General features: G+C 50.3%; 2 protein-coding genes across 9 annotated transcripts in view; one reads left to right on the forward strand and one right to left on the reverse strand.

Annotated features, from left to right (window-relative positions):
- RARA (retinoic acid receptor alpha) overlaps window positions 1-17,614 on the forward strand; it is a 58,887-nt gene extending 41,273 nt beyond the window's left edge. For all 8 annotated transcript variants that reach the window (XM_020997459.2, XM_020997460.2, XM_020997463.2 and 5 more), the window contains 7 exons: window positions 4,118-4,266; window positions 6,740-6,881; window positions 9,580-9,740; window positions 12,650-12,826; window positions 13,250-13,454; window positions 14,834-14,992; window positions 15,416-17,614. In XM_020997459.2, coding sequence (XP_020853118.1) covers window positions 4,118-4,266; window positions 6,740-6,881; window positions 9,580-9,740; window positions 12,650-12,826; window positions 13,250-13,454; window positions 14,834-14,992; window positions 15,416-15,639 — 1,217 coding nt within the window. In that variant the 3' untranslated portion in view covers window positions 15,640-17,614. The remainder of the gene's footprint in view (window positions 1-4,117; window positions 4,267-6,739; window positions 6,882-9,579; window positions 9,741-12,649; window positions 12,827-13,249; window positions 13,455-14,833; window positions 14,993-15,415) is intronic.
- A 2,527-nt stretch (window positions 17,615-20,141) lies between these two features.
- On the reverse strand, window positions 20,142-22,970 carry GJD3 (gap junction protein delta 3). The gene is made up of 2 exons (XM_020997795.2): window positions 22,744-22,970; window positions 20,142-22,028 (listed from the first exon to the last, which is right to left on the reverse strand). Exon 2 carries the CDS (start codon window positions 22,010-22,012, stop codon window positions 21,113-21,115), a length of 900 nt encoding a protein of 299 aa, XP_020853454.1. The 5' UTR covers window positions 22,013-22,028; window positions 22,744-22,970; the 3' UTR covers window positions 20,142-21,112.
- Between the last annotated feature and the right edge of the window lie 3,820 nt (window positions 22,971-26,790).

Here is a 26,790-nt window from a genome sequence, read left to right on the forward strand (position 1 = left end):
CATCCAGGCTGGGGGTGGGGTGGGGTCTGGTGAAGATTCTTATCTTGCCAAAGGGTAATGGGCTTGGTTAGGGCCCTGGGGACCCCTTCCTTATTCTACCCCTGTTGGGGGGCAGAGATGACATAAAGATAGAGATGGGTAGAGATGTTGGAGGGGCAGGATGTTTCTCCCCCCTTCTTTGCCTTAATACTCAGGACTGCTTTATGCCTCTGCCTGCTCCCAGACATCCAAGAATGTGGAGCACGTGGGAGCCCCAGGGAGTAGGGGGGGAGTGTTGAGGGGGGGAGATGCTTATCGGAGTTAGCCCAGCTAGGCCAGACCTCTTCCGTCCTCCTCCCCCTTCCTCCCCCTTTGCCCCCCTCCAACGCACATTTTCACACTCCACTCCCTTCTCTGTTTCTGGGCTAGGGAATTTGGGGAGGGGGCTGGTCCCTGGAGACCTTTCCCTTTCCCCTTGGGGGCTGCTGGGGAGTGGGGAATAGTAGTGGAGCCAGACTTGGAGTCAGGGAGGGAAAGGGAGGTCCTGGCCAAGGGCCCATCCGATTTCCTGCTGATATTCAGGAAACTGGCCCCTCTGTGGGGTGGTAGGGAGGTAGTGGAGACAGGGGCCAGTCCAGAGAGTTTCTTTCTTCCAAACCTGAATGGAAAGATGCCCCCTTTCTCCACAGCTTAACCTATCCTTGGCTGGGAATCAAGACACCTTAGTTCTCTGTTGAGTTCTGGACTTTGATCTAGGTTCTATTCTTCCTTTAATCTCTGCTTTCCCCTTTTCTGGGGGAAGAGGGGGAGCTTTGATGGGTAGTGAGAGAGAGTCAGATAGTAAGCTGTTTCTTCCCTGGGGCTGACAGCTCTATGATGTTTCCAGCAGGCAAGTGGTCTCCTGGGTAGACAGAGGTATATTTAAGGATAGAGTGGCCGACAGGACAGATGAATACAGGTTCTCCCTCCTCTTTCAGTGGCCAGAAAAGGAAGATAGAGGTGGAGAGAGGAAAGGACAGGGCCCTTTAGTCCCCTACACCACCCACCAATCTCCCCCTAGGTCCTCATTCTTCCTCTACTCAGAAGGCAATAAACCTGGGGAGAAGAGGAAGGGGGGCCAAGCCTTCAGATTCAGAGGTGGTGGCCGTGTTAGGAGCAGGGCTGGGCTTACCTGGGTGACTAGGCAGGAGATTCTGTCTCATGTGTGTGTGTGTGTGTGTGTGTGTGTGTGTGTGTGTGTGTGACTGGGGAGGGGGGAGAGAAAATGTGTGTGTGTGTATGCAAGTGGGGAAAAGGGTATATAAGGAGGTGTAGAAACTGCTACAGCTTGAGGAGAAGTGGGGTGAAGAAGTGGTTGGAAGCCAGTCTCTATCCCATTTAGTTGTCCCTTTCTCTTGCTTTCTTTCTATCTCTCTCCTCACCCCTCCTTTCCCCAAAGCAATTTTTTCTTTTCCACCAACACCCTCTGGACTTTGCCTTTGCTGCATATTTCTGCTTGGCCTTTGCTTTCCTCATTTCCCCTCCCCCCCATCGCTTTTCTGAAGTCTCTCTTCCTCTGTTCATACCCCGTTCCCCAAATCATCAGTTTCTCCCTCTCCATCCTATGCCCCCCTTTCTGTTTCCTCCACTTCTCTCTGCAGTTTCTTCATCTTCTTTCATCGGTCTCCTTTCCTCTGTTCCCCAAGGTCTCTGTCTCTCTCTCTCTCCTTTTCTCCCCATAGAGAATTTCAGTCCTCTGCAGAAAGTGGCTTTTGGGGGTGGGGTCTGGTCCCTTAGGGAAGGCGGGGCCAGGAGGCCAAAGGCCAGGTGGGGTAGGAGGGGAGGGGTCATCGCCTTTGTCTCCCAGCTTGTTGGAATGCTAGGTTCCTGGTCAGGCAGTGGGGACCCACACCCCCTTGTCCTTGATATCGCTTCCCCCCCCAGCCTTCTCCAGGCTGGATTGTCTATTGTTGCTGGTTTGCGTCTTGGAAAAAGTTAGCACAACAAAGGACTCCTTTGTCCAGATCCCCTCCCCCCAGCCTCACCCTGGCCCCTCACCCCCCTTGCAGTCCCCCCCACCAGCAGCTGTTCTCAGGCCTCCCTGTCTGTCTGATTTACTTGTCTAGGCCTAAGGGAGAGTGGAAGTGATGAGGGAAGCAGGGTGTAGGACAGTTTTGTGGGGTGAAGAACCCTAGGAGATCTAAAGTTTTATGTGCTTTCCTGCATTGAATTCCAGTGTGTAGGAGAAACTGAGGTCAGGATGGAGGGATTGAACTCTGCAACCATTAACATTCCAGGTTAGGGTGACTAGGGCAGGATGGTGTCTGGGGTCTTGATGCCTTTTTCTGAGATGATTGTAGGCCTTAGCCAATTGGGCTGGCACAGTGCCCTTCTCTCCATCCTCCTGGCAACCCCCAGAGAGAAAAAGGTCTATCACTGAAGAAGTTGAGATGAGGGAAGGGAAACGAGCTAGTATCTTCTATTTCCTAGTACCCAATCCCTTCCCTTCCCTTCCCTTCCCATCAAGCAGGAAGTTTTGGAGAGCCATGGAGTTTGTGTGTGTGTGTGTGTGTGTGTGTGTGGTGTGTGTGTGTGTGTGTGTGTGTGTGTGTGTGTGTAGAGAGGGAGAGAGAGACTTTTGACTTTTGGCAGTAACATGGTAATGTTAATGGGGTGCCTGCATCTTTGGACATTGTCATGTTGCGGGTTCACAGAGTTCTTGCTAGAGCTTGGTAGAGAGAGGAGTGGTTAGGTGTGATAAAGGTTCAGTTTTGAGGGGCTGGAATTCCCTTTATGTCATCATGCTGGCAAACCTCCTCTGTATTCTACTGTTGGACTTGGCTGGGGGTCAGAAAGAGGACTGACACAGAGGAAGGAGGCTGGACACTATGACCATTGGATGGTGGTGGTTTGAGAGCTGTGTGGGAATGGAAAACAGATGATCCCAAGGAGTGGGAGAGGTGTCTTTTGCTTTTTATCATTGCATTAGTTTGCCACTCCCCCACCCTCCCACCTGGACTCCAAGAGTTCCAATATGGATATTCTGACCTCAAATATACTTAAAGTTTGCCCCGCACTCCCTGGGAAGACGGTATAGATGTAGAGAATCTGGCCTGTGTTGTGTACCCAACTGCCAGGTTACTCACCTTTCCATTTGCTGGAAAGCCAATAGCAGAAGTGGTAGAGTGAATCCTAAACAGTAAGGAGGCCAGGACAGACTGACCATTGAGTAAAAACAAGCCCCCTTTGTCCCCCCCCACTTTATCTTGGGGGCAACACCCCTACACATGCCTTCAACACAAATCCACACATGGCTGACCGGCTGGTAGAGAACACCAACAGGTTCTCAATCTCTGACTCTTGGAAAGGGACAGTCCTAGGGTCAATGTTAGGGGACCTCTATCCTTCTCCCATTCAGTAGGCCAAGAGCTGAGCCACAGGGTGGAAGATCAGCAGTGTCTCTGCCCTCATGCTCTACCCATTGGTTTCCTGGCCAGAGGAGGGGGAGGGAATTATTTGTTGGGGGAGGGGCCTGACTACTTCAGAGTTGGGGGGGTTAGAGAACGGAAGCAGAGAAAGGAGGGGGAGTGGACTGACTTTGAACATCCTGTTGACCCCAGTTTCCTCTGGTCCAGACTCAGGACCTCCCCCTCTTCCCATCTTGCCTTAACTCCTTCCTAGCTGTATGGAAGGAGAGAAGAATTAATGAAAAAGAGTTTCAGCAGGTGATTGCTCTGACCCCAGTGAGTGATAGAGGCTACAAGAAGTGATACTTTATCCAGCTGTGATGACATTGTGTAAGGTAGTGTCTGGCTGGTCTGGGTCTGCCTAGTGCTTCCTAGAACTGTGTGGCCACCAGGGTATGATGGGGCCAGGGAGAGTTTGGAAGGTGGGGTTCATAAATTAGAGATTTTGAGCTGCAAGTTATGGCCCGTTGAGGGGAAGACTTGTCCCAGGTTACACAGGTAGTAATGAGAAGAATCAGAATTCAAATTCAGGTCCTTTTCTTGCTAATCCCATTCTTTTTCCAGTCTATCATATTGCCTCTGAGAATGATTGGGGGGGGGGTCTTAGGTTATCAGGAGGTATTGTAGAATGGTTGTTGGAGCCTAGGGTTTCTAACCTGTGCTTTCTCATTTTCTCTTGCCAAACCTTTCAGCCATTGAAACTCAGAGCAGCAGCTCGGAGGAGATTGTGCCCAGCCCCCCTTCGCCACCTCCTCTCCCCCGAATCTACAAGCCGTGTTTTGTCTGCCAGGACAAGTCCTCGGGGTACCACTATGGGGTCAGTGCCTGTGAAGGCTGTAAGGTGAGTTAGGTGTATTGAACAGACCATTGCTGAAAGGTGAGGGGAAGAGATAACTTTGAAATACAGAGGATATCTGTGGGCTTCTGCCTTCCTTCGTGGTCATAGTCTATACCCCTCAATAATTTGATTTGTGTGAAGGGAAGGGGGTTGGTTGCTTTTGGCTTTGTCCTATCTGTATTCCTTGAGAGATGATGAGGGGATGAGCAGGGGTGTTCTGATCTTTAAGAAGGAATAGATGTCTGGTTACAACTATTAAGTCAATCTGACTTCTTCCTTTCCTTCAAATACCTCCTCAGGCTGCCTCCTGCCCTACCCTGTGTAGAGGCCCCTAGGCCCGAAGTGTGGTCTTCTCTCTCCTCACTAAAGGCCGCATTCCCAAGGCTGATGCCTCTGGCTGGCAGGGTGAACACCCGCCACTGCTGCTGCTGGGGTTACCATGGTGAGCTGGCATCTGACCTGCTCTTGGCAAGAGACCCAGGAGGCCTCCCCCAGCAGCCCTGCCTGAACCCTATTGGAATAACCTGGCAGGAGGAGTGCCCAGTGAGAGGAGGTGTAGAGGTACCCCTTGGGAGTTGCCTACCCCACTCTCAGAAGGTGCCAAAGCGATTGGCTACCAGGATCCCTCTCCCCCAGTGCCAGCACATCTTGATTTCCTGTAGCCCCACAGTCACCCACTTAGACCCCATTCCTACCCCATTACTCTAGAATTGGCCCTTGGAATGGGGAGAGGACCACTCAGAAACACCCAGTATGGCACAGTCATCTTCACTCCCACCACACTGCAAGGCACACCATCTCTACTGTTTTGCCCTCCCCAGGGCCTCCAGCTCCCACAAGAGTCAGGCCTGAGAAGTTACACAGCTGAGTTCTCTAATCCTGGGCCTCTCTAAACCTGAAGCAAGTTGTTTGTGGACTTGGGGATAGAGATCAAGGGCAGAGCCCAAGGCCTCAGACTGCCTTCTCTGTGCTTGTGTGTTAGTGTGTGTGCATGCATGTGTGACATATGTTATATCTTATGTGGCTCTTACCTGGGAATGCAAGTGTGTTTGTGTGTGGTCACCTGCCTACCTTCATGTCATGTGTGTGGGTCCTGCCTGCAGGCCCATCTGCCCATGTATGTGTGCCTTTCTGCCTTCTTTCCAGTCTCTCTTAGTCCCTGTCTTTCTGCCCCGTCTGTCTGTCTCTGCCTGCCTGTGAATCTGTATTTTAGACCCCTATCTATTTGTCTTTGTGTCCTAGTCTGTCCATCTTTCTGCCTGCCTGTCCCTCTTCCTGCTTGCCTCTTGGTTTCTCCTGCCCATCTGCCCACCTCTTTGCCCCTCTGCTCACTTCTCTGTCCCTCTGCCTACCTCTCTGCCCCTCGCCTACCTCTCTGCCTGTCTGTTCACCTCTGCCTGTCTGTCCATCTCTCTGCCCCTCTGCCAACTCTCTGCCCCTCTGCCCACCTCTCTGTCCCTTTGCCCACCTCTCTGCCTGTCTGCTCACATCTCTGCCTGTCTGCCCACCTCTCTGCCCACCTCTCCGTCCCTCTGCCCACCTCTCTGTCCATCTCTCTGTCCCTCTGCCCACCTCTCTGTCCACCTCTGCCCATCTGTCCATCTCTCTGTCCGTCTGCCCACCTCTCTGTCCCTTTGCCCACCTCTCTGCTTGTCTGCTCACCTCTCTGCCTGTCTGCCCACCTCTCCGTCCCTCTGCCCACCTCTCTGTCCATCTCTCTGTCCCTCTGCCCACCTCTCTGTCCCTTTGCCCACCTCTCTGCCTGTCTGCTTACCTCTCTGTCTGTCTGCCCCATCTCTCTGTCCCCCTGCCCACCTCTCTGTCCACCTCTGCCCATCTGCCCACCTCTCTGTCCCTCTGCCCACCTCTCTACCTGTCTGCCCACCTCTCTGTCCCTCTGCCCGCCTCTCTACCTGTCTGTTTGTCTTTCTGCCTGCCTGCCTCTGTCTGTCTGGCCCTCTTCCTGTCTGCCTCTGTTGGTTTGCCTGCCAGCCCACTGGTTTGTCTCTGCCTGCTGGCCTTTGTGCCTGTATATCTACTTATTGTACGTCAGTCTGTGCCTGTGCCTGCTTGCCAGTGTGTTCTTAGCCACCAAGATTGTGGGCTCTGCCTCTCCCCCACCTCTGCCCCTCCACACCCCTTCCTGACTCATTCGTTACCTTGGGGCTGGTTCCACAGAGGAGAAGCAGCTCAGGATGCCAGAGGCTGGAGGGGCAGTGGTGGAAGCAGCAGCCTCAGCAGGCAGCCTTTGGGATTCTCCTCTGGGAGTTCCTTTTCTTGTTGCTGAATCACTTTCTCCTGACCCTGGGTCTCATGTGCTCAGGAAGGTGGTGAGGAGACCGAGTGGGGGAGAGATGCTGTCTTGTCTTCACCCAATGACCACAGATGGGGATCTGCCCTTCTTTCCCACCTCTGCTCTGTGGTTGCTAACCTCTGTATCCTACCCCCTCAACCCTGCTTCTTCTTCCAATTCTAGGGCTTCTTTCGTCGAAGCATCCAGAAAAACATGGTATATACATGTCATCGGGACAAGAACTGCGTCATCAACAAGGTGACGAGAAATCGCTGTCAGTACTGCCGGCTACAGAAATGCTTTGAAGTGGGCATGTCCAAGGAGTGTGAGTGCCACCCCTTGCTACCCTTACTTGCCACAGCTGGGCCAAAACAGGGAGGGTATGATGCTGTGTACAACCTGTGACCTGGGTTTTCCTTTCAGCCCTTGGGCAATGGAGGAACTGTGGGGCTAGAGGAGATGGGGCAAAGCTGAGGGAGAAGCCCAGCTTTTCATGAAGGAGTTGGCAGTAAAAGGAAGGAGTGTGCGTGCGTGCGTGCGGCGCGCGCGCGCGGTGTGTGTGTGTGTGTGTGTGTGTGTGTGTGTGTGTGTAAGCTGTTTTCTTGAACTAGCCTGCTTATATTTACTGCTTAGCACGTGATGAGATACTGGAGGGACACCTGGGTTCCCTATGACCTTGCCGGGGAGGGAGAGGGACTCAATTCCATTCAGCACAGCTCCCTTCAGAGGTAGGAATACCAAAGACTTGGAGCCCCAGAGACCCAAGAGCTCTTGGGGAATCCCTAGGGGAGAGGGCCAGTGGAAGAGAATTGAAAAGCCCAATTCTTTTCCGCCCCGCCCCCACTCCATGCCATCTCAAATCTGGGGTTCCCAGCCTGATTCTGAGGAACATGGAGTTTGAATTTGGACTGAGTAGAGGGCAGGCTAGAAGGAGGCAGGGCCTGGGGTGGGGGGAACCCTCTTGTGTTTGAATCATGGGTGTTGTTATGGCAACCAATGATTGATGATGTCAGAGATAAATGACGCTGACAGAAGCCTCCGTCTGCGTTGGCCGTTGTCATGGAGCTGGAACCTTCACACTTGGGGGAGGTGGGCAGCAGCAGCAGGACTCCCCTTCCCTGCCCCCAATCCATAGCCCAATATAGCACGGGGGCATGGAAAAAAGATGCATGTACACGTGTGTACAGAGCCTCAGACACATGCAGATAAGAGACACACAGATATATAGAGCCCCATCAATTCCCATCCCCTTGCCTAGTGGGAGGTACATGAGTTCTGGGGGAATAAGCAGGTTTAGTCTGCAGCCTTTGGGAAGCCCAGAGTTTCCCGGTCTCCAATGTGCCCCAGCCTTAGTGACAGATACTATGTAGTGTTGGCTTCTGTCTGGGACTGAGCATGCGCTGCCTTCCCTCCCCACCCCCTCTGTCCCACCCCTTCTATTCCCCCTTCCCCCCTCTCCCCTAGCCTGTGCTGGTGCTAGCTCACTGCAGGAGGTAGAGGATGAGATTTGCTACCCCTGTTATCTAAGCCCCCCCCCCAATATATACACACGCAGGAGTTTTCCCAGCCTCCCTTCGTGGTGGGGTGGGGAGGGAAGAAGTAGGGAGCTTCGAACCCCTAGAAGTGATCCACCTCTGAACTGATGCTACCTCACCTTCAAGCTTTCCTCAACTCCACCTCAGTGTGTACATGTGCTCAGAGAGAAAGGAGTAGGCTGGGGACAGACAGCCATCCCTTCCTCCCTCCCTGCCTTCCCAGAGCTCTGTGCCCTGGAGCTGAGCAGCTGCCATTTCAATAGAATTAAAGCTTCCGAATGATAAACGTCTTGTCACAGCTGCAATTTTCTCTTCCCAAATTATCCCCCCGCTTTCTCTTCCTCTCCCTCACCCTCGCCCTCTCTCTCTCCTGCACTTTATTGAATTTGCAGAGTCGACATGAGTGATCTCCAAATTATGCCAGCTCCTCTCTCTCTCTCTCTCTCTCTGTCTCTCTCTGTCTCTCTCTCTCTCTCTCTCTCTCTCTCTCTCTCTCTCTCTCTCTCTCTCTCTCTCTCTCTCTCTCTCCTCCTCTCCCTCCCTCTCCCTCTCCCTCTCCCTCTCCCTTCTCCCTACCCCCTCGACTGCCAGACCCCCATCCCCCTCACTCTCCAAGATCTCCTCAGTCGTCCCCCCGCCTTCCCCCACCTAGCAGCGGCTGAGTCCCTGCCCTGTGAGTGATTGTGTGTCGGGGATAATCGGCTGGTAACGACCCCATCGCTTCTTTAAAGGCGAGTGGTGTGTGCGGCTCAGCGCCCACGGTGATTTGTCAGCTCCCTGGCTAATGGGCCGAGAGATCCCCCCATTCCTACCCTCCTGCCCAATTCCCTTTCCTTTGCGGGGGGCCCTGAGAGAACTGTTCCTTTAGGCTTTTCTCCTGACACCTCCCAGTCCCACCTGGAGGTGCTCTACTCAGATGCGGGGATAGAGGGACCCTTTGCATCATTCAGTAAGAGGCCCAAGGCCCAGGATGTACAAGGGCCCTGGGGGAGGAAGATGAGGAAAAGCAAAACAAAAGGGAGTTTGGGGAAAGAGACTTAGGTGACATGAATGTGCACAGATGAGTGCACAGTCCAGAGCATGAGGATACAAAAGCCCACATATACCCATGCCCCTCGGCAATGCCTGGGGCCTCAGCCAAGCTATGGGTCCACAGACATGGTCAAAACATTGCTACATGCAGTATGTACATATGTGGACCTTGCTTCCTGATTCAAGTGAGGGAGGAAGCACCGAGGCCAGAGGACCAGTGTGTGTGTGTGTGTGTGTGTGTGTGTGTGTGTGTTTGCATTCACAAAGATGACTTTGCTAAGGAGATAACAACTCTGCTTGGCTTAGATGTGCTGGCCTGGGGAGGAAATCCCACCCCTTTAAGATATGAGGGGCCCCCTGGGGTGGGGGACCAGGCCTTATGAAAGGACCTCACCCATCACACTGCTTCTCACCCCCCTTCCCTATTCCCCCTCTCCTCTGCCCTTCCTCCTCCAGCTGTGAGGAATGATCGGAATAAGAAAAAGAAAGAGATGCCCAAAGCAGAGTGTTCAGAGAGCTACACGCTGACCCCCGAGGTGGAGGAGTTGATTGAGAAGGTTCGAAAAGCCCATCAGGAAACCTTTCCTGCCCTCTGCCAGCTTGGGAAATACACTACGGTATGGGAACCTAGGGGTAGGGGGGCAAGGAACATGGGGAGATGGTGGTAGTGAAACCTCGAAAGGGCTGGGCAGGAGGGGGGTTGGGGGAGATAGGGAGGTGAGTGGGATGTTGGGAGCAACTTCAATTCCTCGATGTTAAAAAGGGCTGATCTTCCTGATTCAGAGGCCTACCTTGCCTCTGGAGCTGTGTGGATTCTGGCTGGTGGCATAGAACAAAGACTGCTGGGCCTGGAGTCAGAAAAATCCCACATCTGGCTCTCACAAGTTGTGTGGACGTAGGCAACGAGGCAGTGAACCTCTCAGAGCCTCAGTTTCCTCATCTGTAACAGAGTTCTGGTGAAGATCAAATGTAATCATTGTCAGTTAAGTTTTACCTGCATCGGCAGAAGGGAGTTTCCTTACTGGGAGATCCCTATGTTGATGAAATGACAGGGCAGGGCTGGGAGGGAACCCAATAATACCTAACATTTATGCAGGGTATCCCAAAAATCTTAGTGAAGTTTTAACCTTTAACCAAAGGAGGGAAGGAAACATTTATTAAGCATCTGTTATGAGCTAGGCACTGTGCTATGCTTTTTACAAATATTATCCTCATAAACAAACATAATCCCCACAACAACTCAGGGAGGTAGATGCTGTTATCATCCCCATTTTACAGATAAGGAAACAGGCTAAAGGAGGTTAAGTAGCTTGTTCAGGGTCACAAAGCTAGTAAAGTGTCTAAGTCTGTATTTGAACTCAGATCTTCCTGATTCCAGGCTGAGTGTTCTATTGACTGCTCCACCTAGTTGCTTTAATAAAACTGAACTAAGACTTCACACACACACACACACACACACACACACACACACACACCCTCTATTATTTATTTTGAACATTTTAAAACTTTGGAGTTCCAGATTCTTTCTTCCCCTCCAGCCCTTCCTCCACCCAATGAGAAGGCAAGCAATATGATATCAATTATACATGTGAAGTCATGCAAAGCATAGCCATGTTGAAAAAAAAAAGCAAGAAAAATAGAGTGAAAAAAAGCATCCTTCAATCTGTACTCAGAGTTTATCAGTTCTTTCTGGAGGTATATAGCATTTTTCATCATGGGTCCTTTGGAATTATTATGGATGATAGTATTGATCAGAGAAGCTAAGTCTTTCACCGTTGATCATCAGTACAGTATTATGTTACTGTGTAAAATGTTTTCCCGGTTCTGCTCACTTCACTTTGCATCAGTTAAGGTTGGTCTTGCCATGTTTTTCTAAAACCACCCCCCTCGTCATTTCGCACAGCACAATGGTGTTCTGTCATGGTCATAGACCACAACTTGTTCAGCTAGTCCCCAGTTGATGGGCATCCCCTCAATTTCAATTCTTTGCCACCACAAAAAGAGCTGCTTTAAATATTTTTGTACGTGTAGATTCTTTTCCTTTTTCTTTGATCTCTTTGGGATACAGACCTACTAGTGGTATCACTAGGTTGAAGGGTATGCACAGTTTTATAGCCCTTTGGGCCTCGTTCCAAATTTGAACACATTTTTTTGGGATACCCTGAATAGCAGTTTATTCAGGCTTTGCAAAGTGCTTTGCATATGTTATCATCTTCTTTAATTTTTGGCAACTCTAAGAAGTTGGTACTATGAGTATTTCAAATTATTTTAAAAGATCTATTGATGACCACTCTGCCTGACTACAGTCATTTTGTGATATCAAGTCCCACACTGAGCCCTACCTTGTATTAAAGAAGAACAGTTGAACTAAACCACCTGACATACTGTCCACATCTAGCAGTATATGCAGCATTCTGTGTGTGTCCGTCCACCCCCCACCCCAGGAGAATGGACATATTTAGTGCCATGCTTATGGTCACACAGTGAGGATGGGTCAAAGGTGCGGTATAATCCTAGCTCTCTCCTGTTTCCAAGTCCAGTGTTTTTCCCAGGGCACAACACTTCCTTTGTATATCTACAGCCCTTTGCAAATCCTGAAGTGCTATGTGCATGTTGCTGTTAGTGCTATCATCTGCTCTGTGACCCTCAGTAAGCCACCTGCACCTCTCGAAGCTTCAGTCTGCCACGCTGGGGATGCTCTCCTCATCTCTGCCTCCTGGCTTCCCTCGCCTTCTTTATGTCCCGACAAAAATCCCATTTTCTACAGGACGTCTTTCCCAACCCCTCTTAATTCTAGTACTTTCTCTCTGTTCATTGTTTCCCATTTCCCCTTATATAGCTTGTTTGTATGTATTTATCTGCTTTGTATCCCCTATTAAATTGTCTGCTCCATGAGGGTGGGGACTGTCCTTTGCTTCTTTTTGTATCCCCAGTGCTTAGCATAGTGCCTGGCACATAGTAGGTGCTTAATAAATGTTTCCTGACTGACCGACCTCAAAGCTTCAGTCTCACCTGTAAGGATAATAACAGTAATAAATAACATTTATAGATTGATTTAAAACTTGCAAAGCACTTTATAATATGTTAACTCATTTGATCCTCACAACAACCCTGTCAGATGGGTTGTTATCTCCATTTTACAGATAAGGAAACTGAGGCTGAGAAAGGTTAAGTGATATTACTTTAAGATCATATGGATAATGTATCTAGAACAGGATTCAAACTCAGGTCTTCTTAACTCCAAGTCCAGCATTTTTTCCACTTCCATCAACTAGCTGCCTAGGGCTAATGAAGCATTACCTGCTTCAAGGATAGGGAGGAAAGTGCTTTGTTAGCATGGTAGAACAGGCATTATTGGCATAGCCTTAGCTGTCATCAGTACCATGGTGTTGGGCCAGGGTAGAGGTTGTCAGTCCTGAGAGGTGTTGCGAGGTCAAGGCCGAGAAGAGTCATCAGTAGGTGAGCCATGGGGGACAATTAGCTGGTACTTGTCACAAGCCTCCTTTCTTTCCTTCTCCTCCCTTAGAACAACAGCTCGGAACAGAGGGTCTCCTTAGATATTGACCTCTGGGACAAGTTCAGTGAACTCTCCACCAAATGTATCATCAAGACTGTGGAGTTTGCCAAGCAGCTTCCCGGCTTCACCACTCTTACCATTGCTGATCAGATCACCCTTCTCAAGGCTGCCTGCTTGGACATCCTGGTGAGGGGCCCTGGGCATTGCCTGCCCTAGAACAGCCAGTGTTCCCTTCTTGCCTATTGGCCTTCCATTTGCCACCTTTGCTATGATCCTGTTCTCCTCACTCCCCAACAAGGAGAGGGGTCTAGGAGGGGGTGTCTGTGAAGAGTCAGAGTACTCCCAGTACTAGTCAGTTTCCCATTTGTTCTTCTTTCCCACTGAAGGAAAATACTTTACTTGCAGAAGTTACCTTAGACTCTGGCAGAAACTTCCCTAGGGCAACAGTCCTTAGCTTGGAGAGATTGGTTGGGGGTGGTTTAGCATAGAAACAGAGGAATGACCAAGGTGACCTCCCTTGATGAAATCCTCAGGGGCTAAAAGGGGGCTTAGGTGTGTCAGGAAAATAATGAACCAGTGTGACCATTTCCCACCCTGAACCACCCCCAGATTCTTCGGATCTGCACGAGGTACACACCAGAACAGGACACAATGACCTTCTCAGATGGGTTGACCCTGAATCGGACGCAGATGCACAATGCCGGTTTTGGGCCCCTCACCGACTTGGTCTTTGCCTTCGCCAACCAGCTGCTGCCACTGGAGATGGATGATGCTGAGACTGGGCTCCTCAGTGCCATCTGTCTCATCTGTGGAGGTGGGTGGGTTTTAAGAACCCAAGGGGGACCATAGGGATATGGAGTGGGAGTAGAGCCGAGGGTGGAGTGGGCAGGTTTCATGGCCCACGCCTCTCCTAGGGTCTCCTATCAGGATGGTGTACATGAAACTGTAAAATAGGAGATACCATAACGGGGCCAAGGAAGGGGAAATACACTAGCATAATGCCTTTCTGGTGATGCCAGGATGATTCCTTATGTAGCTTTTAACACTATCTCTTGAGATTCCAGCAGAATGCTGCCATATGAGCCCTAGACATGGGGAAATTCCCGGAGGAAGGGGTGGATCTTTGGCGTGGTAACTTCTTCTTGGTCAGTCTAGTTCAGGGGTTCTTAACCTTTTTGTAGACATTCCTTGGCAATCTGGTGAATCCGATGGACCCCTTTTCAGAATAATGCTTTTAAATGCATAAAATACATATTATTCCTAAAGAAACCAATTATATCAAAATCAGAGTGTTAAAGAAATCAAGTTTGCCTGCCCAGGTTGAGAACTCCTGCTGTAAGACCAGCGCATTTAGGGGCAGCTGCATGGTATAGTGGATAGAGCACTGGCCTGGGAGTCAGGAGGACTTGAGTTCAAATCCAGACTTAGACATATAACACTTACTAGCTGTGTGACCCTGGGCAAGTCACTTAACCCCCACTGCCTAGCCAAAAAAATCCCAAAAAACCCCCAGTGTATTTAGCAACAATATTCTGAGAAGGGGTCCATGGGCTTCACTAGATTACCAAAGGGATCTAGGACACAAAAGAAGCTCACGGACTTCTAGTCTGGAAGATCCTAAGCTAAGAATGGTGGATTTCTTCTCGACTATCTTCCCTGCTGCCAAACTGTTGCTCTTCTCGCTTCATTGTCCACCTCTGAATTACGTCCAGGGTAGAGAATACAGGGCTAACCTTGGAGTCAAGACATAGGTCAAAGTCCTCTCTTCAGCTCTGACCATGGTCAGGTGTCAGTGCCCCATGGCAGCTGTCTGAGATAAGTCACAGAAGAGTTGCTGGTTTGCATGGTGGTGGATGTAGTCCTCCATCTGGGACTTCTTTCACACTGATAAAGTTACAGGTACAGAAAAAAAAATTGAAGATACCAGGTCAGGGATTTAGAGTAAGGGAGGGGAGGCTATAGTTGACAGAGCAGTAGATAAGGTGGCACATCCTCCTTTTACAACTGATACTATCGGTGGGTAAAATGACCCCCATCCTTACCTGCTCCCAGACTATGCTTAGAGACCTGGGCAGCAGTGCCCCTTAGTGGCCAAGCCTGGGACTGCATGACCAGATAGACTTCTTTCCTTTTTTGTTTGAGAAGGGAGGGGAGGGAAACAGGATGCTCACCTCACCACCTCTCCCTTCTTAGACCGGCAGGACTTGGAGCAGCCAGACAAAGTGGACACTCTGCAGGAGCCACTTTTGGAAGCCCTCAAGGTCTATGTGAGGAAACGGCGGCCCAGTCGGCCTCACATGTTCCCTAAAATGCTGATGAAGATCACGGACCTTCGAAGCATTAGCGCCAAGGGTAAGTGAGGGAGCAGGCCCTCCTCCTCCTATGAGGGTCCTACCCCAGAGCCCCTCACCTGGGCCCTTGCCACATGTGAGACCCCTGTAGTCTCGAGGCCCTGAATCTTGGCACCGAGAGGGGTGGGTGACTGTCTGCCCCTGACATCCTCTCCTTGCTGAGATCTGCACTGTAGGAAGGACTGAGCCCCACCTCCTGCTTTAGCAATGCCAGTTGCAAATAGACACCTCCCCCTCACTGAGTACCCTGGGGGTGGAGAGACTCCTTTTAAAAAATTTATTGTAACCTTAAAAATTTTATTGTAACCATCAACCAAAACAAACATTGAAACATACAAACAAGAGAAGGGGAGACTCCACCATCCCTGGGGAGGTGGGGATGACATCGGTGGATGACCTCCCTCCCTCTCCCCTCCTCTCCCAGGAGCTGAGCGAGTGATCACATTGAAGATGGAGATCCCAGGCTCGATGCCACCCCTCATCCAGGAGATGCTAGAGAATTCAGAGGGACTGGACACTCTGAGTGGACAGCAGGGGGGTGGGGGGAGGGAGGGGGATGGGAGCAGCCTGGCCCCACCACCGGGCAGCTGCAGCCCCAGCCTCTCCCCCAGCTCCAACAGAAGCAGCCCAGCCACCCATTCTCCCTGACTGAACCCCAGCTCTCCCCCCTGCGGAAACACGGACACAGCCCTCACCCCACAGCCTGGCTTTCTCTGCCTTCAAAAAGAAACCACCATGAAACACATCTCCCCTCTCCCTTCACCCTCCCCCCCAGGACTGAAGGAGGTCTGTAAACCTCGTGGGGGCCTGGGGTCTGGATGGGAGGATGGAAGAGGTGGGAAGGATGGAACCGAGTCTCCTCCCACTCCATCTCTGCGCTGGACTTAACTGCAGCCTGAACTGGTTATCATCCATTATCCTGGATGGACCTCCATGGCACGGTGGGGGTTGGGGCAAGGGACCGAGGGCTGAAGGGTGCCCTCTTTCCAAATCCCAGCCCTGGGCCCAAGCAGTGAGACCCTGCCAGGATGTGGTGGGAGAGGGTGGAGAGAATGCCATGCTCATAGAAGCGCCTCTTTACTCACCACCCCCTACTCTCCACTCCACCCCCCAGCCTCATGTTCATCACCAGCAAATTCCGGGGGCTTTCAGCCCCACCATTCTCAAAACTAGCAAGCCATCCACCCCCTCACCGAGCTGGGGGAAAGTCTGGGGGCAGAGGTGGGGGGGGTTAGAGTCCCCCATGCTGTGGAATCCCCTCAGGTTGGTGATGGGGGGCAGGGCTTCTCCCCTGTACATACTCCGCTGAATTCTGCCCTGCCCCCCTTCCCTTTCCTCCCAGATATTACCACCTCCCCCGCTGGTTTTGTTTTTATTTTAATTTTTTTTGTTTTTATTTTTTTTTTAAATAAGAAGTTTCATTTTAAGCACATTTGTACTGAAGGAATCTGTGCTGTGCATTGGGGGGGAGGGGGTGCTGCCCTGGGGGCAGCTGGGCTCAGAGCCTGGGGGAGGGGAGGGGAGATTAATGGGGAGAGAAGAATACCTAACCCCAAGGGAACTCCCTCCCTTCTTTTTTTCCTTTGCCCACCGCTTCCTCTCCCCCTCAAGCCCATTTCCCCTCCGTTTTCTCTCTCAAACTGTGAAATACTGCTCTAAAGCCAACCCCTCTCTCTACACCTCCAACACCCCCATCACTGGGGGAGAGGGGGCCAGGCCCCCACACCACTTCTCTCTACTCCTAACCACTGGGTGTGGGCTTTCCTAGAGAGCAGGGGAGAAAGGAGGCTCTTTGTAGGGGGTGGGGGGAGGGGAAGGGTCTTATTGTTTCTCCTCTCCCCCCTTAGCTCCTGTTGTATGGTGCTCCCCTCTTTCCTCCCCCACCAAGGGTTGGAGTGTATTGGTCTGAGAGACTAGGGGGAAAGGGAGAGGAGCTGGGCAAGATGCACACCCCATCCCACTCCCCTCCCCAGGCTTACAAAGTAAGTGTCTCAATCCCTTCTTCCACCATGGTGAGAGCTGATGCCTTCTTCTTTCCCCCCTCCCCCGGCCCCATATCAGGTCTGGCCTCTCCTTTCCTTGGGGACCCTGCCCTGTACCCACTGTGAATGGGATAGTGACAGGGGGGAAGGGGAGTGGGGGGCTTAGAGACACTGACCTCTGTTGTTTCTATCCCAGCCTCACCGCCACCAGCAATCCTGTTTTTCCCCACCATGGGCTGGGGCAGTGGCCACCTTACATTCCCCCCTACCCCCTTCCACACACTGCAGACAGACAAAGACACCTAAGTTCCTGAGTCAACATCTCTCTTACAACCTGGCCTCTTCTGCTCACCTCCTACTTGCATCCCCTCCTCCCTTTATTCCTGTCCTCCCCTGCAGGGCGGGCATCTGCTGGGGGGGGTCCTTTCCTCTCCCTCCCAGGGTTGGGAGAGCTGGCCTTGCCTGCCTCTCCACAGGGGTCTGGGGGATGGTTTGGGGGAGGGTGGGGACCCCTCCAGTGCTCCCCTCACTTCCGGGCAGGCTCCCTCCTCTCCCCCTAGGGAGCCCAACCTGGTGCAGCTGTTACTGTTGAACTTTCCACTGAGATCTACTGGATAAAGAATAAAATTATATTTATTCTATACATGCCTCAGAGCCTTGCTCCCTCCAGCCTGTATCCACAAGTGTCCTTTGAGGATTGGGCCCCACAATTTGGGCTCAGGCTGTGCAGAATGCTTGGTTTTCCATTAAAATTCTGGGTTCAGTGTGGGAGTTATTGATTCAATGTGGCCAGGTCCCTACGTGAAGTACTTTGCCTAGAATCTGGGGTAGGTGTATGTCCTCTCAACCTTCCCCACCTGCCCAGTTCCTTTGGTTGGGACCCTGAGTTAGGGACAAGGAAGAATTCAGAGAAAGAAGACAGGGTCAGCTAGGTGGTGCACTGGATAGAGCATGAGCCTTGGAGTCAGGAAGATCTGAGTTCAAGTTCAGCCTCAGACATTTACTAGCTTTGTGACCCTGGGCAGGTCACTTACCCACTATTACCTAAAAAAAAAAAGGCAGTGTCTATCCTCCCAAAGTTCCTTTGGGAAATACCATTTCATAGGTACCCAGTCCTAGTTCTGGTGGAGGGATAGGGTTGAAATGGAGCTCTCAGCAATATTAGGAAGCTCAGAGGTGGTAGTGGCTTTTCCCAGTTATAGCCATGTTGTGGTTAATGGAAAAGGAGGTTGAGGGAATGGGGGCACAGAGCTTGAGGTCCTGATTTTGTCTGAGCAGGGAGGGGGGAGGTGATGGTGTGTATATGTGAAATGAAGATCTTGTGTAAGTGAGAGGGAGAAAGGGTCAGTGTCTCTTCTAGGGCTGGGTTAAGGAAGGAGAGGAAGAAGCCCTTGGGGATTGCAGGAGGATTATATAACAAGAACCAGGAACCAAGAAAGTTCTAGAGAAGGATCCTGTCCGTCCTTCAGGTAGAACTAGCCCTATACCCTGCTGTAGGTCTTTCTCTACCTTAGGCCCTGCCCTTCTGGATTCTCAAGGCCCAGGTCTGACTTCCATTCTGTCCCATAGGATTGTTTTCCAGGAGTAGGGGGGCACCCAGAGGCCAGGTGGAAGGGAGTAGCAGTCTCCAGACAGAGACTTTATCTTCCAGGAACACTGCCTGAGATAGCAGTTCTGGATGAACGCTGGGGAATGTACTGGGGACGTGATCCTAGAATGTTAGAGGTGGAAGCCACCAGAGACCTACTCTCATTTTACAGAGGAAGAAACCAAGGCCAAAGAGGCCAAGTCACTTGTCCAAGGTCACGAGCAGCTAACTAACGGAGGAATTGTAACCCAGTCCACTTAGGGACTTGGGGGGAAGCCCTTAAGTCTGTACTTATTGTAGCAACCAGCTGTTCTAAATAGGGATGAGATGGAGGCAAAGGGGATTGGAACCTTAGCTTGGGAAAGAATGTATGTGTTGGGGTGGTGGGGAGGGCAAAGAAGTGCTCTGTTTGCTATGCTCCTGGTAAAAAATGGGAGGGAGCAGCAGTAAGTGGCCTGGTATCTCGGGCACTCCCAGACTGCCCTAGAGCAGGGGCCAGGCTGAGAAGGGCAGGCTCTCTGGTACCATTCAAGGCCTGCTTGCTGGGGCTGCTCCCATCTTAGCCGCCGGAGGGCAGCAGTGGTCCACCAGCTAGCATCTGTCTTGCCTTTGATATTTTATTCCCTTCCTCTCCTTGGGTGCTGGCCATCCTGAGCTAGCCACTGACTCCCCCCAGGCCCTCAAAGCACACTGTACCCTGCTTTTTCTCCCATCAGTTCCTATTGTCACCCTGCCTGCCACTCCTCCTCACTTAGGGCAAAGGGCTCAGTCTGTGCCTACTGTACTAGGCCAGAAGGTGAGAGAGCAGATGATTTCCTGTTGCTTGCCCTCCCCACCTGAGGTTAGTGTTGACCTAGGAGAGTCATCCTCCCCCCCCATCCCTCCCTCAGTTATTCTTCCTTCTTTCCTCTCCCCTCCCCTTCCTGTTTGGACCCTTATCGGCACAGGGCAGCTGGGGAGGGGAGCCCTTTCCTGCTCTGACTGGGTAACCTGATTTTGGTCATGGGTGGGTAGGAGGGCTTGGGATCTGGGTCATATATCATGAACACATGCAGGTGGGGACAGATGACAGATTTGGAGCTGGAAAGGACCTTAGAAATTATCTAGCTTAAACCCCTAATTTTGTAGACAAGAAAATTTGAGGGTTAGAGAGGCTAAGGGTCACACAGCTAGTAAGGATCTAAGGGGAGACTTGAACCCAGGTTTTCCTGACTCCCATGGCCATATTATGCCACACTCCTGATGCCTGACTTACCCAAGGTTCACCTAGGTAGAAAATTAGTAGAGCGGGGATTTGAACCTAGGTCCTCTGATTCCAGTGGGCAGCTAGGTGGTTCCATAGTGCACAGAGTGCCAGGTGTGGAGTCAGGAAAATTTATCTTCCTGAGTTCAAATCTGGCCTCAGACACTTACTAGTTGTGTGACCCTGGGAAAGCCACTTAACTCTGTTTTCCTCAGTTTCTTTATCTGTCAAACGAGCTAGAGAAGGAAATGGCAAACCACTCCAGTATCTGCCAACAAAACCCCAAATGGGGTCATGAAGAGTCAGGCATAGCTTAAACAACTAAACACACCTCTGATTCCAAATATAGCACTCTATTTGCTGTGACAATTCAGAAGGGAGAAGAAAACACACATGGAACAGAGACATACGAATACATTTGCACTGAGAAACAAGTGGGTAGACCGGGGTTGCAGAGAGGAAAAATCGTGCTGTGAGTTTCTCATCCCCAATAGGTTGAAGGGAAACTGGGTTATAACGAACATCTTGGGCAATCTTAACAGAGCACCATACAGCCTGGGGTGGGACGTGCCCTATCAGCCTTCCAGCTTTGCCTGCTTTGAGAAGAGGATGATTTTATGTAGAAGAGCCTTGGGTCTTTGAGGCTGAGCAAAAGCTGACAAGCATATCTTTCTGCTCTGCTTGAGGCCCTGAGAGTAACTTTAGTAACATAGGCACACAGTCACACCAGATACCAGACATAAGCCCACACAGTAGCCCTAAAGTGGCATAACATGAAATGCGGAGTCTAGTAATGCTGACTGCAAATCACAATCGTTGCTGTGGTTTACAAGATAACAAACAGCCTGTTCACCCAGTCTTTCCCCCTCATCCACACTTTCAGTAGTCCTTCAGCACACCCCCTAGTCCACAATGCAAGTAGGGTTCTTGTATTCTGCCTGGGGAATTACCTGAGGGGAACCTGGGGAGTGGGAATGCTTCTCCCCAAGCCTTCTCTGTCATTGACCTCAAAGGTACGGAGAGTTAGAACCATAGACTGGTGGAGCTAAGAAGGAACCTTAAATATCCCTCCCCATCATTTCATAGAGGAGTAGCCTCAGACCCAGGAGAGGAAGTCAGTGGCTCAAGGCCACACTGCAAAGATCTGAATTAAATGCAGATTTCCTGGCTTTGTATCCAGGATCCTCTTCCCCAAGCCACTGGCTTCCTGCTCTTGATCGTCCGGGGCAGAGGTTGGCCTGTTACCACATCTTCATCCCTCCTACTCCACAGATTCCCCCGTCTTCGAGCTAGGGGCAGGGTGCCTCTTTAGATGGATAGGTCCTCTCTGACTGTGGACACTGAGGACTTGCTCCTGCTGGTGCTGACCTCACTGCCACTCTGTTTCAACTTGTGGGTGTAGGCAGGTGGGGTGTCTGGAGCAGGACCCAGTGGAGGGGCCCTTCTTGGCGGGGAGAGTGGCAGAAGAATCTTCTGGGCCTCTTCCTGCTCCTGGTTGCAGTGGTTATCTTTCTCCCCGGTGCTCCCCTTGCCCGGCCACAGGGAATCTTTGTCTCGGCTTCGGTGCCCCTTCCAGAAGAGATGGAGCAGCTCGGCCACACTGAGGAGGGTGGAGAGAAGCCCCACTGCAAAGTAGAAGACCACAAACACTGTTTTTTCCGTGGGCCGGCTGACAAAGCAGTCCACAGTGTGGGGGCATGGGGTCTGGGTGCAGAGAAAGTGCGGTGCCACCTGGAAGCCGTACAGCAGCGTCTGCCCTGCCAGAAAGCCCAGCTCGGCCAGCAGACGCAGTGCCACGCTCAGCAGGTAGCAGTGGCGAGCCCGCGGCGCTGCCCGGTACTGGCTGTGGCTGCCATCCCCCTCCTCCTGCTCCCTCTCCCCATCCCCTTGGGGACCGGGGCCCTTGCTGGCCTGGTGCATTGAGTAGATGACAAACAGTACAGGAGGAGCAGAGAGCAGCAGGATGTGGAAGAGCCAGAAGCGGTAATGGGAGATGGGGAAGGCGCGGTCATAGCAGGCCTGGCGACACCCAGGCTGCAGTGTATTACACACGAACTCCTCCTGCTCATCCTCGAACACGGCCCCTCCCACTGTGGCCAGCACCAGGATTCGGAAAATCAGCATAACCACCAGCCACAGGCGGCCCACCAGGGGAGACTGCAGCTGCACTGAGTCCAGCAGGGAGCCCAGGAAGGCCCATTCCCCCATGGCAGTACCGGGCACCCTGAGGAACCAATGGGAGGGAGAGCCCGGTTAGAGTGGCTGGAGAGGGAGACATACCTCCTAAGGTGCCCCCTCCCAACTCCCAACTCCCACACTACAAACTTCCCAAGCTCTGCCCCCTCCTTGCAGCCCAGAAAGACCAGTCTGAGTTGGATCAGGTGTCTCTAGGCTGAGCTTAGACTTTGGCAAAAGGGTTCACAGAGTTGTGGACCATGTTGCCCCAGAATCCCTTTCTGTTGACGATTTGCCTGTCTTTCATTCCTATTCCCCTTTCCCAACCCAACAGTGTTAAGAACAAAAATCCCAGCCCAGGGTTGAGGGGGTAGAGGGATGATGACATTGAAGGGTGGTGATGTTGACACTTGTCCCAAACCAGGGTGCCTTCCCATATCCCCCTCCTCCAGCCACCTTCCCAAATGTTCCCTGTGCTCCAGTTTGATCCAGTCTTCCTCCTTGGAATCTGTTTCCTGGTTATCATGTGTTCTCTCCATCCACCTATTCTCACTTTCCCCTCTCCCCCGACTCCAGCGTCCCCATCCTCAATTACTTAACTGTCCCACCACCTGACTGGGGAACCCTAGATCACCTACCTCTCTATCCTTCCATGGGGTCCATCCCACACTTTCAGACTTTAATTAAATTTAATTTCAAACTTTCATCAAGTGTGTCTCCTTTCCCTACCTAACCCTCCCCCTATATGCCCCACTCTTGCTTACCAGGCAGCTGCAGCTCCCTGGGCTAAGGAGATCAGAGGAGTGGGCTACAGGAGCCCAGGAGAAGGTAGGGACCTTTTTGCTCTTTCATTTTCTCTTTCAATCTTTCATTTTCCTTTCCGATTGGGATTTGGCCAGCATAAGGGGGAGAACACAGTAGTCAGGATGGGCTGAAGCGCTCTTCTCTCTTAAAGGGACAGGGGTAGCCTGACCAGTTGGCTCCTCCCCCCCAGGGGGATGGTTGGGAGGGAGGCAGAGATACAGTCTGACTCCTGCTTGGCTTCTTAGAATTCATACTATGCATTATGTCTCTGTCCCCTAAGATCATGCCCCCTGCTTTCAGGTCTCTGTTTCCAGATGGGAAATGGAGGAGAGGGTTAGCTGCCCATCTTAATGTGGGGACCAAGGAGTTACAGGGAAGGCAGAAATCCCCTCCCACCTGTCTTGAAAACTAGGAGACAGGATAGTAACTCTCTCCTCCGTCACACAAACAAACATTAAGTATTTCATTTCTCTTCCCCACCCACCCATTTTTGAATGAGAGCATCAGACTCAGAGTAGAACCCCTCCAGAAGCCACATTCCCAGACAGACAGCTCTAGGATTGATATTACAGACATAAGAAGATATTCTGAGCTCAGCTCAGGCAGCAAAGTAAAAGACTTACATTTAAAAAAGTTGACGTGTTTTGTTTTTACATCACACTCATTTCCACATGTGCGCTTACTCCATGGCCTACCCTTGTAAGTGAGCCCTCCCTGGTAATAATTTGAGAAAGAGTATTAAAGCAGCTCAGCAGAGCTAAACAGCCCATCAATGAGGTCTGACAGTGTGTGCCGTGTTTCATGCCCATTGCCTCCTACCGCTGCAAAGAAGGGAGGAAGGTGCATTTTCTTGCCTCTTTCTAGATCAACACTGAAGATTATAATTGCACAGCATCGTTTCAGTTTCTCTATTCTTTCCATTTAGTTGGCTGTGGTCATTGAATAGAATGTTTTCCTGGATCTGATCATCTCGTGTTACTATAACTCTTCCCACTTCCCTCAATTATTTTTTAATTAAATTTTCCTTCTTTGCTGTGAAATTAACAATCAACAGCAAACACAAACATTTTAATTTACAAAGAATAAGAAGGCTTATATGGGAAACAGAATTTCTGGTATATATGGTTTGGTTTTTAAGGAGCATATAGAAAGCATTCATTCATTAAGCGCTCACTACATGCCCAGCAATGTACTATCTGGGGATAAGAATGCAAGAGCAAAGACTATCATTTCCTGCCATGAAAGAGTTTGCTTCCTATATGGGCAGACAACCCATACAGGGGAATATTTCCCAGACAGGGACAATCACAATGGTCTGCAAAGTCATAGGGATGGTGAATGGGGCCTTAGGAGAATAGCTTGACATCCCATTCAAGAATGGTGGTTGCAGATTTGATTTAATCCTGGTTCATGGTTCCAGAATTGCCGGGGATCGGGAAGGGCTTGTGAGCAAAATGGTTGTGGAGGAGGATGCTACAGGGAAGATGACTGGAGGGAGTAAAATGAAGCTAATATGATATGATATACTAATGTAATTAATATAATAATGTGTGCGTATGTACATGTATCGTTGTATGTATACATACTTATATATGCACACATATATAGGCAGCTAGGTGGGAATAGAGAGCTGGGTCTAGAATCAGGAAGACCTGAGTTCAAATTCAGCCTCAGACACTTACTGGCTGTGTGACCTTGGGCAAGTCACTTAACCTCTGTTTGCCTTAATTCACCAGAGAAGAAAATGACAAAACACTCTAGTATCTTTGCTAAGAAAACCCCACAGACAATATTGGTGTGCTAATATGGGGTCATGAAAAGTTGGATATGACTGAACAACAACATATATATGTGTGTGTATAGATATATATATATATATATCTATACACACACACACATATATGCATATATTTGGAGATATATACACACGTTTATGTGTATATACATATATATATATACATATATATATGTATATATGTATATGTATATACATATATATATACATATATATATGTATATATATGCAAAGTAATAAGAAAACTGCTTTATCTTGGGGTCCGCTTCTGTACTATTATGTTTTCTCCTATTTATTTAAAATGTTTTATTGATGCTCTTTTGGGGCATATCTATCACTTTCCTGAATTCTTCCTGTTCTTCATTTCTTTGAACTCAGTGACATTCCATTACATTCATGTACCACAATTTATTTAGTCAGTCCCCAGTGGATGGTGTCTGCTTTGTTCCAAGTTCTCAGTTACCACAAAAAAAGCACTGCCATGAATATTTTGACACACATGGGACCCTTCTCTCTGTCTTCAGCTTCTTTGGGGTATTTGCCCAGCTGTGGGAGTTCTAGATCAAAGGGCAAAAGATTCTTAATTGAAGGGTCGTGGGATGAAGCTCTGAGCTGAGTTGCTGATAAGTGGAAAAGAACACAGGATTGGGAGAAGGCTAAGGCTTAGGTTCTAGGCCTGACTTTATCTGGCTAGGTGAGACTTGATAAGTCACTTCTGCTCTCTGTGCCTCAGTTTCCCCATCAGTAAAATAGGGTAATTAGACTAGATGACCTCTAAGGTCTTTTACAACTTTAAATCTATGAACTCTGAACCCCCATATTTTGTGATCCTGTGGAACAACTCTTTATTTATTTAATTTTTTAAGTGTAGCTTGAGCCCATAGGCACTGTCCTGTTGACTAATATCTAGGGCAGGGGTGGCTACCCCAGTGGTTTAGAGTAGGGTGTGGCTGGTATTTCCTTTCAGCTGTTACTCCCCATTTGGGTGGAAGTTGATTTATCACCCAGCTGTTACTTTCATGCCCTCCTCCTCTCTATCCTTGGTGCTCCTGTTCCCTTATCAGGGATTCATTTTTTGGGCAGAGTTCCCTAGTCAGAATCCCAGCCTGGCCTCCCACAGTATCAAGGAGCAGAGAAAATGCCCTTCCTCTCCAATCATGGGCTGGGCCATCTCCTCTCCTACACAAGAGGCACCATGATAACACCTGTGAGTGGAAAGAGGCCTGAGGGGCAGCTAGGTGGTGCAGTGGATAGAGTACCAGCCCAGGAGTCAGGAAGACCTGAGTTCAAATCCACCTCAGGCACTTAACACTTACTAGCTGTGTGACCTTGGGCAAGTCACTTAACCCAAAGTGCCTCCAAAGGAGGAAAAAAAAAAAGAGGCCTGGACTTGGTGTCAGAAGAGCAAGCTTTGAATCCTGGCCTTGACCCTTAATATCTAGGAGATCTTGGGCAATTCATCACTATCTGGGTCTCAGTTTCCTCATCTAGAAAGAGAAAAGGCTGGATTAAATCATAGATTTTGCTTCAGAAGTGACTTTAGAGATCATCTCATCTACCAGGGCTTCTTAACTATTTTGTATTGTGACCCTCTTTTATAATCTGGTGAAGCCTATGGACCCCTTCTCAGAAGAATGTTTTAAAATATGTAAAATAAAATACACAGGAAACCAATTATATTGACATAAGTTATCAAAATTAAAAAAAAAAGTTCATGGACCTCAGGTTAAGAATCCTGGATCTAGCTCACTCCACTTGTTTTATAGATGAGAAACCTAAGCTACAGAGAATAGTGACTTGACCAGGGTCACACCTGTAATAGTAGGAGATCTAGGGTTTGGCCCCAGGTCTTCTGATTCTAACATCTGCCACTGTTTCCACTGCACCATGTGATCTCTGAGGTCTCCTTTCCGGCTCTAAAGTTGTCATCCTGTGATCTCTACCTGTCGATTGGCTTGGCCGCTCCAGGCCCCACTTCCTTACCGCCCAGTCTACTATGAACCCTGCTGGCTTACAATGGGCTGGCGGGGCCTGGATGTAGCTGCTAGTTGGATCCTTTTGGATGTACCTGTGACCTTTCTGCTGCCCCTGCGCAGGGCTAGGGGGCCTGGGGCAGGGCTCTGGGGGAGGGTCTGGACCTGTATGAACTCCAAATATGGAAATCAAGGGCTGGAGCCCTCTAAACAGGAAGGGGCTGGAGCTGTCGTCCCCC

The sequence above is a fragment of the Phascolarctos cinereus genome, unplaced genomic scaffold, assembly GCF_003287225.1.
Source record: "Phascolarctos cinereus isolate Bilbo 61053 unplaced genomic scaffold, phaCin_HiC Scaffold_5;HRSCAF=322, whole genome shotgun sequence".
Taxonomy (NCBI): Eukaryota; Metazoa; Chordata; class Mammalia; order Diprotodontia; family Phascolarctidae; genus Phascolarctos; species Phascolarctos cinereus.

Bases quoted from the DNA above. Each gene is read 5' to 3' on its own strand.
- GJD3 (XM_020997795.2), bottom strand. From the start codon at position 22,012: ATGGGGGAATGGGCCTTCCTGGGCTCCCTGCTGGACTCAGTGCAGCTG.